Source organism: Etheostoma spectabile, chromosome 16, assembly GCF_008692095.1.
Source record: "Etheostoma spectabile isolate EspeVRDwgs_2016 chromosome 16, UIUC_Espe_1.0, whole genome shotgun sequence".
Classification (NCBI taxonomy): domain Eukaryota; kingdom Metazoa; phylum Chordata; class Actinopteri; order Perciformes; family Percidae; genus Etheostoma; species Etheostoma spectabile.
In genome coordinates this window covers 23500079-23518591 of record NC_045748.1, presented here as the reverse complement: position 1 = coordinate 23518591, position 18513 = coordinate 23500079, and the positions used below count along the sequence as shown (strand labels likewise).

Sequence of the window (18513 nt, the reverse complement as noted above, 5' to 3'; positions counted from 1 at the left end):
ACATGCCGGCCCTGCTATTCTCTTCATGAGATCAACACACACACCACGCTACAGCGAAAGCTCTGCGTGGAGCCTCCGCAGAACCATTAGTCAGCCTTTAGTCTTATGCAAATGTCTCCACCCTAGCTTTAAAACAGAGCCTCTTTAAGAGAGTAATGTTGACTGTTTAAAAGATTGATTTTCAGATTTTATTAATCGATTTTGGAGCATTCAAATAAAGATAGATTTGAACGTTTTGAAGGGGAGACACTACAGATGAATACAGGATATAAATTATTTCTGATAGATATTAGCATTAAACTTCCCTTACATTAAGACAAATAGTTTCTGTATTACAAGGTTTCTGAAAATTTATGTTTAAATATGCAAATTAGACATTCTCTTGTTAAATTAGCACTAATTTGCATCCATTCAGGAATCTGAACATTGGATAAATCCAGATTCTTTCATTTTGCTGACATATCAATCATTTTTGCAACATTTTTAGGTAGAAAATGTTACATAAATCAGGCTTTGAATGATATGAACAAACTCCTCTGTAGAAATCTTCAGATTTAGGAATGAAACAACAAAGTCGGTACATTATCTGAGACATTACAGGTGAATAGGGTAAAAAAAACATTTGGAACAAAGAAACTTTCGTACTTGATTACTTTCATTATCAATTTGATTCTAAACATATTATCGATGCATCTCGATGCAACAATTTTTTAGCTACATTTCCATGTGTGAGTTAAAAAAAATATACACATGAAGTTGTTAGATTTTGACATATACAGTATTTGTCACACACAAGTTGCAATGAAATGTTTTGTCTACTGAGGTTTTTATTGTGTAGTCGATCCATGTAGTCAGTTTTGCCTTATTATTGTATGTATATCTTATTAGATCATGTATACAATATTTTGTTCTTTTCCTTTTGGCCATTTTTGTGTGTTTTTTTTTCTCCACTCTTGCCTGAACTTGAAATTGTTGTCCATTATCCCATCTTCTTTCAGACACTCTGTTTTCTGATTTGTACTCGTCTGGAGACAATCAATTTTTTTTTTAAATAATCGATTATTAACGTGGAGCATCACATCATTCTAGAGCATGGGTCTCAAACTTGCGGCCCGGGGGCCAATTGCGGCCCGCAGGATGATATTTTGTGGCCCCCTACTTGACATCAAAGTTAAGTGTTAGTGCGGCCCGCGCGTTCTGAAACTTTTTCTCATTGCGCTCGTCACCTATGGGCTACCGTAGTAGTCTCCTGACAGCGGCGTAACGGTTGTCAAGCTAGGTAAGTACTCTTTGCGGCAAATGCCTGAGGTTTGACAATGTGATGTCTGTTGTTGTGAAATTCACCAACCATATCAGATCTAGGGGCTTAAAGCACCGGCAGTTCCGCGCCCTGTTTGGAGGAAATAGTTGTTGTTTTTTGGAATACTTGATGCGGCCCAGCCAAACCCAGACTCTACTTCCAGCGGCCCCCAAGTAAGTTGAGTTTGAGACCCCTGTTCTAGAGAGAATCAATGCATCTATTATTTTTCCCACCCCTAATTAGGACGTGTATTTTTGTATTACAAGTTTTCTGAACTTTTTATGTTTAAATATGCAAATGAAGTGTTATCTAACTCTAACTTTTGGTAGAAGCCCAGTGTTGCAATGTCCCCTGCAGCAGATCCCCGCTTTCTGATTGGATCCCTTCTGTCCTCTGCAGAAAGAGAGGCGACTTCTGGAGAATCGACGGCTGGATCTTGACATCTGCAAAGCACGCCTGAAAAAAGCCAAGCAGGCGGAAGCCAAAGCAGCGGTGAGATGAAATTTCATGTTGTTACTGTTGTTTTTGTTGGTGCTCTTCTTCTTCTTCTTCCTCCTCCTCCCCCAATTCTCGGTGGCACTATAACATCCACTTTTACTGGTAAACCAACACACTCCCACCGTGTAAAATACAGACGCTTGGTCAGGTGCCTTGGGCGTTGTTATTGACTATACTTTTGCCCTGTAGGGTTAAATTGCAGCCTGGTCTGTGGCTGCCGGTTACAGCGTTTAACGCTTAATACTGGACCAATTTCAAAGGTTCTTTAGTCACTCACACACAAAAACATAGGAAAATAGGGTCCAGGTTGAAAAACAACGGTAGTTAAACATTCCTAAATGATTGTCACTGTACATCTGTCAACTAAATTTGAGCCACATTTGTGACAATTGATGGACACAGCTTAAAAGTTGACAAAAGATTTCAGTGAGACGCTCGTACATGTATGTTTCATGCTAAATACTCAACACTGTTGGTGTTTTGTATCTTGTGCCAGCTGTTCTCTATCACATCTGTGCCGTATAAGACTAAAAAATCTCAAAATAGCAAAAAAATAGCACACAACTAGGACATCAGAGCTATGCATTTTCACGTCAGGTCATAGGGTCTTGCTTTCTTGAGAATAACTCCTGCAGTCATTTTGTTCCCTGGTTGCTTCTCCTGATGGCATGGCTGCACTGACCAAGCTGCTGCTTACAATTGATTAAAGAAAGCTTCTCAGATGCTCTGCTGGCTACCATATCATCATATCGTCAATGATTCTACCTGCAGTGCCTGTTGCATGTAGCTCAACCTCAACAAGATAAGCTTCTTAACCATTGTATTGTCCTCGGGTCAAATTGACCCGTTTCAGTGTTTTATATCAGAAATATGGATTTCTTTCAACCAAATTGCCCAAAAACAACATGGATGATTCCATACGTTTGTCAGGTAACATTAATGATTACTTAATTATTCTTATAGCATTTGAATTATTTTTTTATGGTTTCAAACAGAAATCCGGACTAAACTTTGACATATACCCATCTGTGATCCATTCATCATCCTCTGATCTTAACTGTTAGTCAAAATGATTCATAATTTCTGCCTTTTTAACTAAAAACCTATGTATAATTTGATATAAATGAGCTTTGTTGACCATGAATTCCAGGAATAAGTGTCAAATCAGTTATTGAACCAGCTCAGGTTTTAAAAAAGTGCCAAAAGCATGGAAAAAGTGACAAAAACATCAGAAAAGCACAAAATAAAATGTTCATTTTCAATTTTGACCTGGAAGGACATGTTTGTGGATAAGGGGAAGACAACACAAGGGTTAATGCTTTGTCTGAAGCCATCAACAGGGAGATGATGGAGTAGTACTCTACATCAATCAATTATACAATCAACATATTGCCCAGCTCTAGTTAAACCCCAGAGATACCTGAATAAACAATACAATCTGGCCTCTGCTCAATACGGGGGTGGGACGTTCAGAAAGAGCAGGGGTCGCCCTCCTCACAGCAGGGTGGTAACCTCTGGACAGTTAGAAGTGATCAAACGTTTAGGTGAAAAAATAACTAAATAATTCCTTAATATAAAAGCAAAACCTGTAAAACTATAAACAAGCTAATAAAAGCTTAACAGTAACTGTGGGGACTTAAATGTAGCTTCTATTAAAAAAGAAAAAAGCTTAGTAATTTGACTCCAACTATTTATTGCTTTAACAGCAATCACTTGATTATTCCTAAATAAATCATTTGAACCACTTTGATATCCCACACCACCACCAACAACTATCAACTGTTGTCTTCTGCTTTGAACTTTGTCTGAATAATGTGCTGCTTCCGATCTGTTTTCTTTACGCTGCTATGCTTTATGCTGGAAACCTTTTTTTTGTTTTTCTGCTTTATGATTGTAACTGCATGACTGTTCCAACATGTGTCCTCCCCCCCGCCCCTTCCTTGTTTTTAGGCTGCACCTGATTTTCAGGAGACAAGGCCCCGAAATTATGTTCTTTCTGCCAGTGCATCAGCGGTAAGAGTCCCAAGGGAAACAAGTGGCACACATGCAGGGCACATCCAGGGTCTAGTGCTGAGCAGGAGCTAGGCTAACATGCTAATAGAGCTCAACAGTGGGCTTCTTGAAGTGAAAATCCCATTAATTGTTTCATAAGCATTTTTAAAATGAGCCATAATGTCTAAACCATCAGAGGCAGACTGACCGCGAGCTACAAGATTGTGAAACAAAGGTTTCTGCTCCTGTGGAAGCCAGAAGACTGTGAAGTACTGAGAAGTACTACACTACCCACATTCATAAGCATAACAGGGAAGTCTCTGATTGGTGGAGCAAGCTTTTTACTGCACCCGTGAACGGCTACTGCCGGCTACTGCCAGCTGCTACCATTTAACTCTATGATCGATTCTCTACATGTTTTCTGGTCACAATTCAGTGGCTTGGCTCGGTTTCAGTCATAAAACTCGTTCTTATAAACCTCCTTTGAACCGTCAATGGAGATATTGAATGGGGAAAATCACTTTAGGAACCAGAGCCGTTCAAAAAGTGGGTGGTCACTGTTGAGCTCTTTAGACATAAAGCTTAGTGTCCACTGTCTTTTATGAGCCATGCAACCTTAGCACACACTCCAATAGACCAAACATTTTAAAGTGTAGCTTTTTGTAAAAGTTAAATCTAATCTCATCTTATTCCATGACCAAAACAATTCAATGTAGCTCAATTGAGTACACTTATGGTGGCTAATGTTACCTAGTTCATAGACTTTACGACTTACTCTACTTATGTTACTGGTATACTTTGTATCATTGTTCAACAAAAGTTAGATAGTCTCACTTTAAAGACACAGCAAAGTTTAACATTTTAAAGGTGTGGAGATTCATTTTTAGAATATATTGTACAATGTAAAGTACACCTGGAATCCCTTTGGTGTCGTCTACCTATGGTATATGTATGCAACATGGGATGACAGCCATTGAATAACACTATTAACTCTAAGATTAACAGGTTATACATTTGAAATGATGTATTGTTTGACAGTAATGTAAATGACAAGGGTGTTGCATTTCTAATACCTGAACAAGTCAGACTTGCATCTTTGCAACATAAATATGATCCTTTAATATGACATGAGCATGTTTGCGCATGTTTAATTTTTGTTATTGTTGTTTAAACCCCCTGAATGTTCATACTTTCTTTGTTATATGACACACCAAAACTATGACAAATGATGTATATTTAAAATGTACCACATTTAGAGCCATATACATTAGCTCCACACTGGTATGATCTGGAACGATGACATGTCTCTGAAAAGACTAAATTGAGTTTTCTAGTTGCACTCATCATGAAAAAGCATATCATAGGATGTTAGATGTATTGGAGAGGTACGGTGGCCTAAACACATCAAACTCTGAGACCCACGTAGACCCACTGTTTTTGGGGTTCTTTAGGGGGAGATAGCAGGTCAACAGAGTGTCAGTATATGCCGCTTAGAAGTGTATACATCATCTGAAAGCTGGGAACTAAAAGATTAATCCGTTATGCAGCACTGTGTCAAGTGTTTCTAGTCATAAATGTGTATTAATCATACAATTTAAACTTGCAGCATTTAAAAACATAAGGCATGGGAAATTGGATTGAGGTATGTTATTACTATTCCCATGCGCTATTATATCTCATAAGTTGTTGCAGAAATTTCTAGGTTGATAACATTTGTTGCGCAGATTTGGTGCAACATTTTACCATTTTTGACCACTTGAATTGACAAAATATTGTGTTAAAACACAGCTGTGCACTAAGTTGGACAGGATTGTGTCAAAATGAGAACTGGTTCAGCTGGACTGCTGCTAAGCAGCAGCTTTGCCCACACACTGCAAAATAACAATGCAGATTTTCTATTTCAGCCAACCATAGTGCTAGCCTGGTCCTACCAGACTCTGGTCCATTAGCCGGGTCCTACCAGACTCTGGTACTCTGGTATATTAGCCCGGTCCTACCAGACTCTGGTCCATTAGCCCGGTCCTACCAAACTCTGGTACACCAGCCCGGTCCTACCAGATTCTGGTACACTAGCCCGGTCCTACCAGACTCTGGTACATTTTATTAGTCCAGAGAGTCTGGCCACTCCCCATTGGCAAGTGTTAATTTCCTTGAAGGCGGGTACTCTGTTGAAGTTTTAAACTATTGGATATGTCCCGAGCCACTCTGGATCTGCCACAACCAATCGCTAACGATTGGTTGTGACGTTGGCTTAGCATTGCTAACATTAGCCTTAGCCAACTTCTTCACCACTAAAGGAACAAGCTGGAAAATCAAACTTTTCTCGAACCCCGTGGGGAGGAGAGCCACAACATCGTGGCCACCAACAAAACTCAGCAAAGATTGTTCTTGCTCGGGCTTTAACTTCTGGATATTCGGCAGCGTTGCCACAACAGACCGATGGTAGGGATGGCCGAATGAAGCTTCGTGAACCAGTGTCTTTATTTTCTGAGCCCACTAGATGGCGCTCTCTGTCGGTTGAGAATATATTGAATTGCTAGGCCTTAGGCCTTTCTAGTAAAACCAAGAGTGCCATCTTGTGGGCTCAGAAAATAAAGACACTGGTTCACAAAGCTTCTTTTGGCCATCACTTCGCTTGCATCTTTCTCCGCCGCCGTTACTACGGAACTCACCGAAGGTTACCGAACCTCAAGGTCATCGTTCTCAGCCACTTCCTCTGTTCGCTGATTGGACCGCCAACTATTTGGCCAGAGAAAACTTGTGGATATACCACAAACCCAGATGAAGGAAAATAAAAATTGAGTTTGTAAGAGGGCGGAGCCAGGCTACCATAGTGCTAGCTGAGGACAGAATTTAAAGATTGGAACAATGTACAGTGTGTGTTTCATTGCTCATAGTTGCAATTTTGATTTTGATTTGATTTTGATTGACTGAAAGTAATTTTTCAGTCTATACCAAAAATACAATCATATTATAGCGCTTTCTCAAATGGCGGTACTAGTACCCCTAGGGATACTGCACGGGGTACATGAGATTTTTTTAACGCACGATTCCTAAAATAAATATATTATAATAACAAATTAATTTAGTGATGGATTCTAATAATTTGAAATTGGTTGTTGAAAAAGGTTGTTGTTTAGCCTAAACAGGCTCTTTATATTGTCTTTTTTTCTACCAAAATGTTTTGCCCTTTTCAGGGAGTACTTAGCAGAAAAATATTTCAAAGGGGTTTCATTATTGATAAAAGTTTAAGAACCCCTGTTGAAGAGCGTGCATTCCCCACATGTATTCTCCTTATATTGTTTTATGTACTGCAATAGTTATAAGCTGTTGGATCGAGCTTACGTTAATAACACAGAAGGACTACATGCTCTTCTTTTTCTCTCAACAAAAATACTATAGGTCAAAGATGTACTTGAGTAAAGCTGCACAAGTTGATAATGTACTTAAAAGTAAAAATGGGAAAGCACTTTTTATACAGCAGAACAATTGCCCCATGTGAGTGTGAATGCATTATTGGATTCTTATAACGAATGCATTAATGTTTAAGTAGAATTTGAATGTAGCTGGTAATCTGTCGTATATTATAAATTGATCATGTTTTTGTATGTAAAATCCTTGTGTTTAAAGCCACTGGTGACTTAATACAGCTGTAAAATAAATGGAGTTGAAGTATAAAGTAGCAGAAACTGAAAGTACCTCAAAATTGTACTTTAACTTTAAGAAATGACCTGAAGTGGCATGTTTTGATGAAAACCCCACAGGTGCAGTTTTATTGGGGTTTGAGTGTTTTCTTTAAATGACAATAGCCCTCCTATTGTGTCAGAGCTTTTTTAAATGAAACAGTTTGAGGCTTGTTGACTTTCAGTTGGTGTTTCTTTGTTTTGGCTCTGCAACTGAACCAGAGTGGCTGGGAGAGCTGGGATGTGGAGACGAATCCCAGTGGATCAGAGCAGATGAAGGTTGTACACAGAAACATCTGTTAGGAAAAAGGATTCCCACCCCGTCAATTTGTGCTGTTTATTTATGGTGGTAGTCAGTGGTCATGCAGTCTCTAGTGATCTAGTGTGTGTGTGTTTTGTGGTAAAGACTTTGTTATCCTTTCCTTGTCCTACCTGATAGTGGTTCATGGTCACGTTGCCAATTTGTGATTTTTCTTAAAGGTTGGGAATAATTAAGGAACTCTAGGGGCAAATTCAATATTAATGTGGCCAGACAATGACAAGTCAATTTTAAGTTTCCAAGTAACGCATTGGGACGAGGACGTTGAGGACATCAATGGCATCATTAGCTGTTTTTAACCTATTATATTGAGGCAGTTTAAAAAATCAATTTCTTACCTTTTAAATTTTGCCCATCCTTGGAGTGTAACACACATCTATGCAACACACTCCTATTTAACCAACACATTCTCACTCCCATCGCGTAAAATTCTACTTTAGCGTCACATCTAAACACGCTTTATCTAAAACTCTGGGTCGGGACTATTGGCGTCACTTTTGACGCAGTTAAGAAAAAGATGGTGGGTGGGACACGCAGGACAAGAACGGGACAATTGGGTTTAGGAGAAGAAGAAAGGGACAGTTGGGTTTAGGAAAAGAAGAAAGGGACAGTTGGGTTTAGGAGAAGAAAAACGGGACTGTTGGGTTTAGGAGAAGAAAAACGGGACAGTTGAGTTTAGGAAAAGAAGAACGGGACAGATGGGTTTAGGAGAGGAAGACTGGGACAGTTGGGTTTAGGAAAAGAAGAATGGGACAGTTGGGTTTAGGAAAAGAAGAACGGCACAGTTGGGTTTAGGAAAAGAAGAACGGCACAGCTGGGTTTAGGAGAATAAGAAGGGGACAGTTGGGTTTAGGAAAAGAAGAATGGGACACTTGGGTTTAGGAAAAGAAGAACGGGATGGTTGGGTTTAGGAAAAGAACGGGACGGTTGGGTTTAGGAAAAGAAGAATGGGACAGATGGGTTCAGGAGAAGAAGAACGGGACGGTCGGGTTTAGGAAACGTGACAAGCGAGACACGAGTCCCAGTCCCCGTGGTGAACAACATGTGTTGTTTGACCCATCAACCACCCCAACCAACCCCCTAATGCGGAATTTTGGAATTTCATACTACTCGCTACTTCTGTCGCTCTTAATACTGCGTCATCTTCACGCGCCGCGTAGCTGCTGCTCTGCCCGGTGCGTTCTACACACACGCTGAAGGGGCATTTTGCATTGAATCGGACGCTGGCAGCCACTGCCCAAGTGTCCGTATTAAACAAGTTTGGAGTGAGAACAGGTTGGTTTACACACAGCAGTTTTACACTTTGGTATGTTATATCTTGATGTCATTCCACTTTCCTGTTCAATTCCGAGAGCTTTAGACTTATATGTAACAATACCCAACAACTATTCTTGCACCCAATCGTATAAAATGGAAAACATGCTTTCTCTCAATAACACAGTCTTAACACAGGGGGGAGCAATGCAACAGCTATTCATCAGGCTGCAGCTGCAGAATGTAGAGGAAAGGTCAGGTTGAGTTCAGACCGGGGACAACAGCTGCCAGGCAAATACGCATCACTGAAGTATTTGCGCTATTCTCAAGTTCAAGTCTCATCTTGTATTTATTTGGCATCTGGAATCACACACAATCTTGTTTGTAAAAGGCACAATAATAACATCTCCAAAACATTACTATTCCATCAATAGGCTTGACCTAAAATTAGAACCACAGGGTGCATCGTTGAAGCTTGTTTTAACCCTCCGGGGCTTGTTTTCAATGTTTCTGTGTATTTGGGTGTAGCTCTCCTCACGACAACACAGACACAGGTTGGTTCTTTGGAAGGGGTGTTTATTTCTTTGCATCTGTCCTTAGGCTAATGCATTAGGTGTGACGCATCATGCGATAGAACTATATGAACAAACGTAGTAAGCACATCAAATAAATTAAACATTACAGAGGGATACAAAAGGTACAAATTGCGCTTGGCGCGACTATAAATAAAGCTTTAGGGTTAGGGTTAGGAGTTAGGTTAGGGTAGAACGCAGTGCCCTGGATGGGCGCTGCGAGGGGCACGGGCACAAGGGGACCCCCGGTGTGATTAAAACACTTAAAATCTCCTTAAAAGACCTGGTTCGGTTCTAATCTAATGGGAAGTTAAGAGAGTAGGTGTGTCCCTAATGGGAAGTTAAGAGAGTAGGTGGGTCCCTAATGGGAAGTTAAGAGAGTAGGTGGGTCCCTAATGGGAAGTTAAGAGAGTAGGTGGGTCCCTAATGGGAAGTTAAGAGAGTAGGTGGGTCCCTAATGGGAAGTTAAGAGAGTAGGTGGGTCCCTAATGGGAAGTTAAGAGAGTAGGTGGGTCCCTAATGGGAAGTTAAGAGAGTAGGTGGTCCCTAATGGGAAGTTAAGAGAGTAGGTGGGTCCCTAATTGGAAGTTAAGAGAGTAGGTGGGTCCCTAATGGGAAGTTAAGAGATTAGGTGTGTCCCTAAGGGGAAGTTAAGAGAGTAGGTGGGTTAGGGTTAGGGTTTAGGGTTAGGTCATACCTCGTTGGCTGCTTGTTCTGAAAAGAGGTCTGTAAATCCTTGAAAGTGCTTTACTGTTCGCCTCGGCCAGTGTAACTCCAACCTAACCCTCCAAGCAGTGTAACATGCGCTCACTCTAGACTTCCCCGGGTCCATTAACAAATTCTGTAGCAACGGAAACCACAACAGGGAACTTTAGTTCCGAGAAAAACTTAACATAATAGACCAAATCTTTAACTATTACATCCACAGTACTTTTAAATTAAACACGTTTCCTATTTATTGAGTGCACGAGACCATACATATAAACCATAAATTTACTGTGAATTACGCATTAATTATGCGTCATAACACATCACAGGTTTAAACAGCACTTACATTGGGTTTCTTTTAACCAAATTTCCCCAAAAATAACATGGATGATTCAATACAATGTTCTGTTAAATAAAGGATCAGTTCACTACTTTCATTTTGGGGTGGTTTATTTAATGTTTGGAAAAAAACATAGCACCCTGATTAAACTTCTACATACCTTCCTCTGATCTTAACTATTAGTCTAAATAATTCACAATTTCAGCTTTCAGCTTCATATACATTATTAGTTAGTAAGTTCCAGAACAAAAAGTGTTAAACTTATAAGTTGGTGTCAGTGGTGAAATAAAGAGACAGGAAAGTGTCAATTTTGGACACTGGAGGACAACAAGTCGACAGGAAGACAACACAAGGCTTAAGCATTCAGTGCATTCCTGATGTTTTTTTATGGAACCCACGCAACTTCTAGGCAAGACCCGCCCTTCAATAGCATTGACACACTCCTATTGGCCAAGGGTCCGTGCTTACGTCATCAATTCTAGATAGGAGATTTATGAACACAATTATCCAAGCCATGCACTGCATGTACATTTTAATTCACAGACAAGTGACTCACAGTTGGGTATTAGAACAAAGACAAGAATCTTACAGAAAACTAAAATAACAGGACATTATCCGAGCAGAATGTGCACTAGTTGCACAATACGTAACAACTGGAAAACATTAGTCAAGCAAGAGGCTGGTGCTTCCCACACACATCAGCAAACCGACAAGACACCCAGACGGCTGGGTCTGGTTTATAATGAGGATACGGTTTGCAAGGTTAGGTTTGGGTTTTGTATTTGAATCCACTCTATTCAGTGTTTTCTAAATTCCCTCTGCAAAAGCATCCTCGATATCCCCAAAAACCACCCAAAGTTGTCCAGATTTGCCAAGCAGTTGCTGAAATATTCTCCATTTAGGCGATTGTGCTAATTATAGCTCATTATGCTAGTTTTCATTTGGCATATTGTCCCATAGATACAAATGATCATCCAGCAGTTCCTAAATGCTGGGGACCCATACTGCACATTTACAACACATATCTTTGGGGTCACCAACGTTTCCGAGTTCATATTGCTGGCAAGTAGCCTAGTATGTTGTGGGACTAAATGGCTCCCTCAGCTTTCTGTGTTTTTGCAGTCAAACGCTGCTTTTCAGCACTGTATTTGGTTAATCTTTAATTATTTTGTAATAGACTTTAAAAAGGTTGGGCTGGTTGTAGCTCAGTCCGTAGGGAGTTGGGTTGGGAACCGGAGGGTCCCTGGTTCAAGTCCCCGTATGAACCAAAAAGAAGGGAGTGTGGATTGGTGGCTGGAGAGATGCCACTCCACCTCCTGGGCACTGCCAGGTCATGTTGAGCAAGGCACCGTACCCCCCCACCCGCTTAGGGCGCTGGTTCAGCTGGCAGCCCACTCACTCTGACATCTCTCCATTAGTGCATGTACAGATCCTGAGCGTGTGTGTGTGTGTGTGTTTGTGTGTGTGTTGTTCAGGACTGTGTGTGATTACTAACAAAGTGTGGACACAGAGTGTAAATTTGTAATTTAAATTAAAAAAAGAAGGTATTGGTGCTGGTATAACAATCACTTGTTAGATTGTAACTTCCATTTCCATTGCCCAGTGCTGCATTTCATTGTAAAATGAATCCACTGCTCATGCTGCACTGCATACCTGATGCTAAGGGGAGTTTGCGGGGCACATATAAGTCAACGGACTCATTTTGTGACCCCCGATTGCACCTGCAAGGACAGCTGTCAAAAACCCTTGCCCTCCGTTAAAACACTGTCCGCTGACAGAGATGTTGTGTATTTGTGTTAGTGTGATATGAGCAGAGCTGCTTTTGTCTCCTGTTGTGTATTTCATTGATAGAGTACTTATATTGGTTGAAAATGTAACAATTGTTTTGTCCTCGGGTAAAAATTTGACCCGTTTTCAAAGTTTCTTTTTTTATTTTTTTATATATATATATCAGAAATATGGGTTTCTTTCAACCAAATTGTCCAAAAATAACTTGGACGCATGGTTGTACGTTGTATGGAAGCCATAAAACATTTTTTTGCAGGTGAAATGAATGATTACTTCCATTGAAATTTAGTTTTAGTCAATGTTATAGCATTTGAAAATAAAGTGACAACTGTGACACAAATGGTGCGTTACTCATCCTCTGATCTAACTATTATTCAAAATAATTCATTTCTGCTTTAAAAAATAATCATTTATTATTAGGTTAAATATCATTTAAATATGATGTATTGATAAAATAAATATTTAAAAAAAGGGACGTTTAAAAAAGTGTCAAAAGCATCAAAAATGGCAGAAAAAGTACAAAAAAAAGTTAATTTTCAATTTTAGACCCAGAAGGACAACAAGAACATGTTGAACTGGCAAAATCCAATAAGACACTTTACAAAATATAATAGTAAAACAAATAAAAGCAGAGCTGGTATACAGGTTTAACTTATGTGAAGTCAAACTTAAATACTTTACTAATTTGAATATAGGCATATTGTGGGCTATGTAACATGGCCAGACAGAAATTGGATTACATAACCTGTGTTTTTGACTGAAAACTGGCCAGAGATGAGTGGTTAAAAGAAAGTTGGTCCCTAAGCTGGTTCGAATTAGGGTAGAAAAGATCAAAGTAAAAGCAACCGAGTAACTTAAAAAAAAGAAAGTCCTGACTATATATTGAAAACATTGAAACAGCATCCCTTTACCTTGCCAGCTACCCTCATAGTTTCAGATTGACTAGATTAAAGCGCAGGCATACAGTAGCTTATAGATCTTTATATTGTCTACATAATTTGACGTTTGAGCCTGGGAATGTGTCATGACTGATCATTTTTTTCTGTTTCACGCTGCTTTTCCCAGCTGCTGAGTGAGGAAGTGGACAAAGTAAGTACCTACACTTGTAGACAGCGTGGGTGCCCATCTGCGTCTGAATACTGTACATAAAGCATTACATGTGTTCGTACTTCCCTTTTGATGCCTCCTACTTGTCCTCCCATGTCCTCCTGCAGGCGGAGCATGAGCTTCGGGTCGCTCAGACAGAGTTTGACAGACAAGCTGAGGTCACCAGACTGCTGCTGGAAGGCATCAGCAGCACACATGTGAGTGCACGTCGTGGCATGGGACTCCTTCTGTGAGCCAGTCTTGATGGAAAACTGTTTGTCAGAGTCGCCAGACCATCCTGTCTAGAGTAGCGACGTAGAGGAAATGAGCAATATGACTCATTGTTTGTCCAACACTATTGCACAGATCATTGTGAATTACACTTTCATGCTCCCAAACCGTTGAATGAGCTTTTTTCGGCCATCTGCGGATTACATGGCCTAGGAACTTCGGGGAACTTTGATAAACACATTTGTAAATATTACTGTAGTAATGGCAAGCCATTATGACGGTGCTGATCTTTGGGGGAACAGAGAGACAAGAGCTATGGTAGCTTTACACTTCTCAGTTGCAGTATAAGATACACAACAGAAGAACCATTTGGCAGTTATGTAACAGGAGTTGCTGGGACGAGTACATCTTTTTAATTAACTGTGTGAACTTATTGTCCCATTAGTGAATAGCACCATGCACCATATAAACAGATAGACATAAAGTCTGACTTAACCGCCTGTTAACAAGCTCTTTAGCGTCGGGAGCTTGTCCCCCCCCCCCCCCCCCCCCCCCCCCCCCCCCCCCCTCCTTCAGCAACTCTTTATTGTATGAAACCGTACAAGGAAAATAGAAAGATGTTTGGAGAGCTGTTGCAACTAACTGGCACCAGCAGGTCTTTGGCTGCTAGCGTGTTAGCTTTTAGCTCGCCAGCAACAGTAGTTCATGAACTAACCATGTTAGTCATTATGTCACCAAGGCTCTAGAGCCACATATTTCACGAAGACGTGAATCTACAATTTCACACACAAAATGTACATTATAGGCCAATTCCACTATTTTTACACCAGATATTTAAAATGTAATATTTAATTTAACTTTTAGGCTGATCAATATAAATAAATGAAAGGATTCAGTAATTCCCGAAAGAAGGCTTTGGACCAGCATTTAGACCTTTTGTTGGATCTAAATGCAGCTAAAACATTTACATAAAATATAATCATATAGTTAGTAATAAACTATCAAAAGATCAAAAGCTAAATACACCCCACTAAACACACAAAATGTTATGGGAACACTTACTTTAAAGGGGTGTGCACAAGACTGACATGACACTGTCAGTGTCTTTATGAATGTTATGAATTCACTTTAACGCTAAGTTAGCATTGTTTGAGATGTTTGGGTGACGACAACTTGACATTAATAAAAGATAACAATATCTGTGTTAAGCAAGACAATATAACCTGTCAATGTCTTTGTTATAACTTGACATTAACCTAGGCAATATAAGCTGTCATAAATTTGACCTAGCAGGCCTAATTATTAAACTTTATAGCAAATAAAACAGCCTGTGAGATTTACGACGGAGGCCAGTTTTACGACCGATAATACAGCCATAGTCAAATCACCTCGGTGGTGCATTCACTGTCATCAAACTGACCTTATCTTAATGAAAAGTCAAAATGGTTCCACTATACTTGACGTCGATGATATTACTCATGACACCGTTACAAAGCATTTGACAGTAAAATCAGACTTTATGACAAGTCCAAATAGTTTTACTTTACGTGAGGTCGAGGAAAATGTTTATGACACAATTATAATTGGTCTGATGACCGCCAATTTAATTTTAATTTATAATGTTTACTGAGCTCCAGTGGGGAAATTACAATTACACACACATGCTCAGGACCTTATCATGCACATATGGAGAGATATCAGAGTGGGGGGGGCTTCCAGTGCTGGACCAGTGTGGCTGGGGGGGCCGCGGGTATAGTACAGCCATAAAGAATGCACCAGAACAATATGGACTAGAAGGTGCCTGTCTATTAACAAGCCAAACTAATTATAATAGGCTATTTAACTTTGTTGCACACTCAGTTGCACACTTAATTAACTATAAATGCAGCTTATTACCACACAGAATTTGACAAAAAAATAGATTTTGTATTCCCTCACCATTGACATTACTTTTTTTTACAAAGAAAGTGTAGTTAAAGTAATTTTTTTATTGCAAAAATGCTGTTTTTTAGCTTCGCAAAAATGGAGATTTCCTGCTCTTTTCTGTTTTATATCGTATCAAACTGAATATATATATTAGGGTTTTGGTCCGACAAAAGACGTTTAACCCTTGTGTTGTCTTCCCGTTAACCATGAACTTGTCCCTCCTGGTCAAAATTGAAAATTAAATGTTTTTGTATTTTTCCGATGTTTTTTTTGTCGCTTTTTCTGATTTATTTGTCACTTTTTTCAGCTTTTGGCACTTTTTTTTTTTTTTTTTAACCCTGAGCTGGTTTAATAACAGGTTTTGCACTTATTCTTGGAAGTCATGGTCAACAAACCTCATTTATATCAAATAATACATACGTTTTTAGTTAAATAATAGTTAAGATCAGAGGATGTTGAGGGGATCTCAGACGGGTAGATGTCAAAGTTTAGTCCGGATACTGTTTTGAAACCATAAAAAAAAAAAGTTGTATTGAATTATCCATGTTTTTTTGGGGCAATTTGGTTGAAAGAAATACATATTTCTGAAATAAAACACTTTGAAACGGGTCAATTGGACCCGAGGACAACACAAGGGTTAAAGACATCACCTTGGACTTTTCTTTTCTGACGTTTCATGCAACAATTAATCGATTAATCCATAATGAAAATGATTGTTTATGTATGTATGTATCCTTGATTTCTGCTGGGGATTCCACTCGTGCTGATGAGAATCTTTTCCTTTCTCCCTCAGCTCAACCACCTGCGTTGTTTGCAGGATTTTGCAGAGGCTCAGGCCACTTACTACGCCCAGTGTCATCACTACATGCAGGACCTTCAGAGAGAGCTCAACAAGTGAGGATTCACTGGTAGCTGCAACTGTGACATGTGTGTGCCAGATGGTAATTAGAGCAGGATAATATAGTTGTAGCTGAGTCACTCAGGTCAAAAGGTAATAGATTTTTTTTCACACACTTCTCTTCTAGTAGTGTTGAGTTTATGGGAAGAGCTCAGAGACGCAGACAAACCGCAGACCAGCCAGAGGGGCTTTGGCACACACTTCCTGACGTAGCTGAAAATGTGAACTCTGCTTATGTGGTTTAATGAACACACTAATGCAATTTTAATCTGAGCCAAAACATATAGGTCCTTGCTGTGTCAGACAACCCACCAGACTGCCTAAGGGAAAAAACAAGGGCCCCTTTTCCCCACATCTGTAATCCAAGAAGTCATATACATCATTTTTTGTTTCCAAACAGCAGACAATACAGATGTTCTTATATATCATAGTTTGACCCCTGCTGGGATTAACCCTCATGTTGTCCTCAGGTCAAATTGACCCGCTTTCCTGTATTTTTAATACCCAAAATAACATGATTGATTCCACACAACGCTCTTTGGCAAGTACAAATCTCTACTTTCATTAATTTTGGGGCGTCTTATTCAATTTTATAGCATTTGAAAACAAATGGAAGTGTTTTTGAAATAGTATTGAGTAAAAGTTGACATATTCCAGTCTGTGATTATCCATCAACATCCATTCCTTTAATTTTAGTCTAAATCATTCCTAATTTCTGCTTTTCTAACTCAAACATTAGGTGTAATTTCCTATAAATGAGGTTTATTGACCATAAATTCCAAAAACAGCTGTAAAACTAAAGTTCATAAGTTAGTCAAACTTAGTGTTAAATGTCAAAAAAATGACAAACATTGGAACAAGTGGTGAAAAAAGGGACAAAATTGATTAAAAAGCATCAAGAAAAGTGTTGATTTTCAATTTGGACGGGAAGACGACACAAGGGTTAATAGTGCTACTTACTGGGATGTAACACACCAGTTTTATGCCACATTGCAGCTCAATGTGAGAGTCTTTGCTGTGTTTGGCTGCCATTTACTGCCACTCTGCTTTCTCTCCTCTCCGATGATGTATTCCACAGAGAGTTTAGAAAGCTCTATTGTGAGTAAAGTCAGGAAGTTTGCCGAGAATACCGAGGGCAGACGCACGGCGACTCTGCAGCTGAGCAGAATATAACCAACAGAAGCTGCTCTGTTCAGGCTACCAAACGTGCATGCGGGCTCAAATTCAACCGTGTTGTTTTGTCGGGTTTTTTTTTCCCTCCATAAACTCTTGAATGTAGGATAGAAGCCAGTCGGTGTTGATAACTACACAGTGATTATTGCTTTCGTTATATTTCACATCACACGATATCTGTTCTCCTGTAACTTCCTGAGCAAAAAAAAAGAAAAGAAATGAGGTGATGGCGGTGATGATGTCATCGCCGCGGTAGTGGCATGTGACCGCGCTATTAAAGCAATGTGGGAACCGTCCAAGCCCTACAGCAAAGATGCCCAGTTGTTACTGTGTGCATTTACCCAAATTCTTTAAATATTCACATGTGTACACAGAAATGGCTTTTTACCTCAGTCAGTATGTGTTTACATAACTTGCCTAAAAGAGACTTTAAAAAAAATATCAGACATTTTATGAATACAAGTCTCAGACTAAAACTAATGATTAAAATTTTGTATGTGTGAAAACATATTTACACATTTAAATGGGTGAGTAAAGGGTTTATTTCAACAAAACCAGTGACGATCGTTGGAACTGGAAGTGAAAAAACAAACTAGTGTGTTGACTTTAAATGAAGTGTGTTTTGCAATGATAAAATAACTGTTATTTTAAAGTGCCCATATTATGTTCATTTTCAGGTTCAAAACTGTATTTTTAGGTTGTACCACAATAGGTTTACATGGTTAATTTTCAAAAAACACCATAT

At 39.4% G+C, this 18513-nt stretch overlaps 1 protein-coding gene across 8 annotated transcripts in view; it reads left to right on the top strand.

The window, feature by feature from the left end:
• Positions 1-18513, top strand: part of sh3glb2b (SH3-domain GRB2-like endophilin B2b) — a 37635-nt gene that overhangs the window by 11786 nt on the left and 7336 nt on the right. For 3 of the 8 annotated variants that reach the window (XM_032539256.1, XM_032539253.1, XM_032539254.1), the window contains 6 exons: positions 1700-1792; positions 3749-3811; positions 7687-7752; positions 13520-13543; positions 13669-13758; positions 16491-16591. In XM_032539256.1, coding sequence (XP_032395147.1) covers positions 1700-1792; positions 3749-3811; positions 7687-7752; positions 13520-13543; positions 13669-13758; positions 16491-16591 — 437 coding nt within the window. The remainder of the gene's footprint in view (positions 1-1699; positions 1793-3748; positions 3812-7686; positions 7753-13519; positions 13544-13668; positions 13759-16490; positions 16592-18513) is intronic. The other 5 variants (XM_032539258.1, XM_032539257.1, XM_032539261.1 and 2 more) reach the window with 3 other exon arrangements.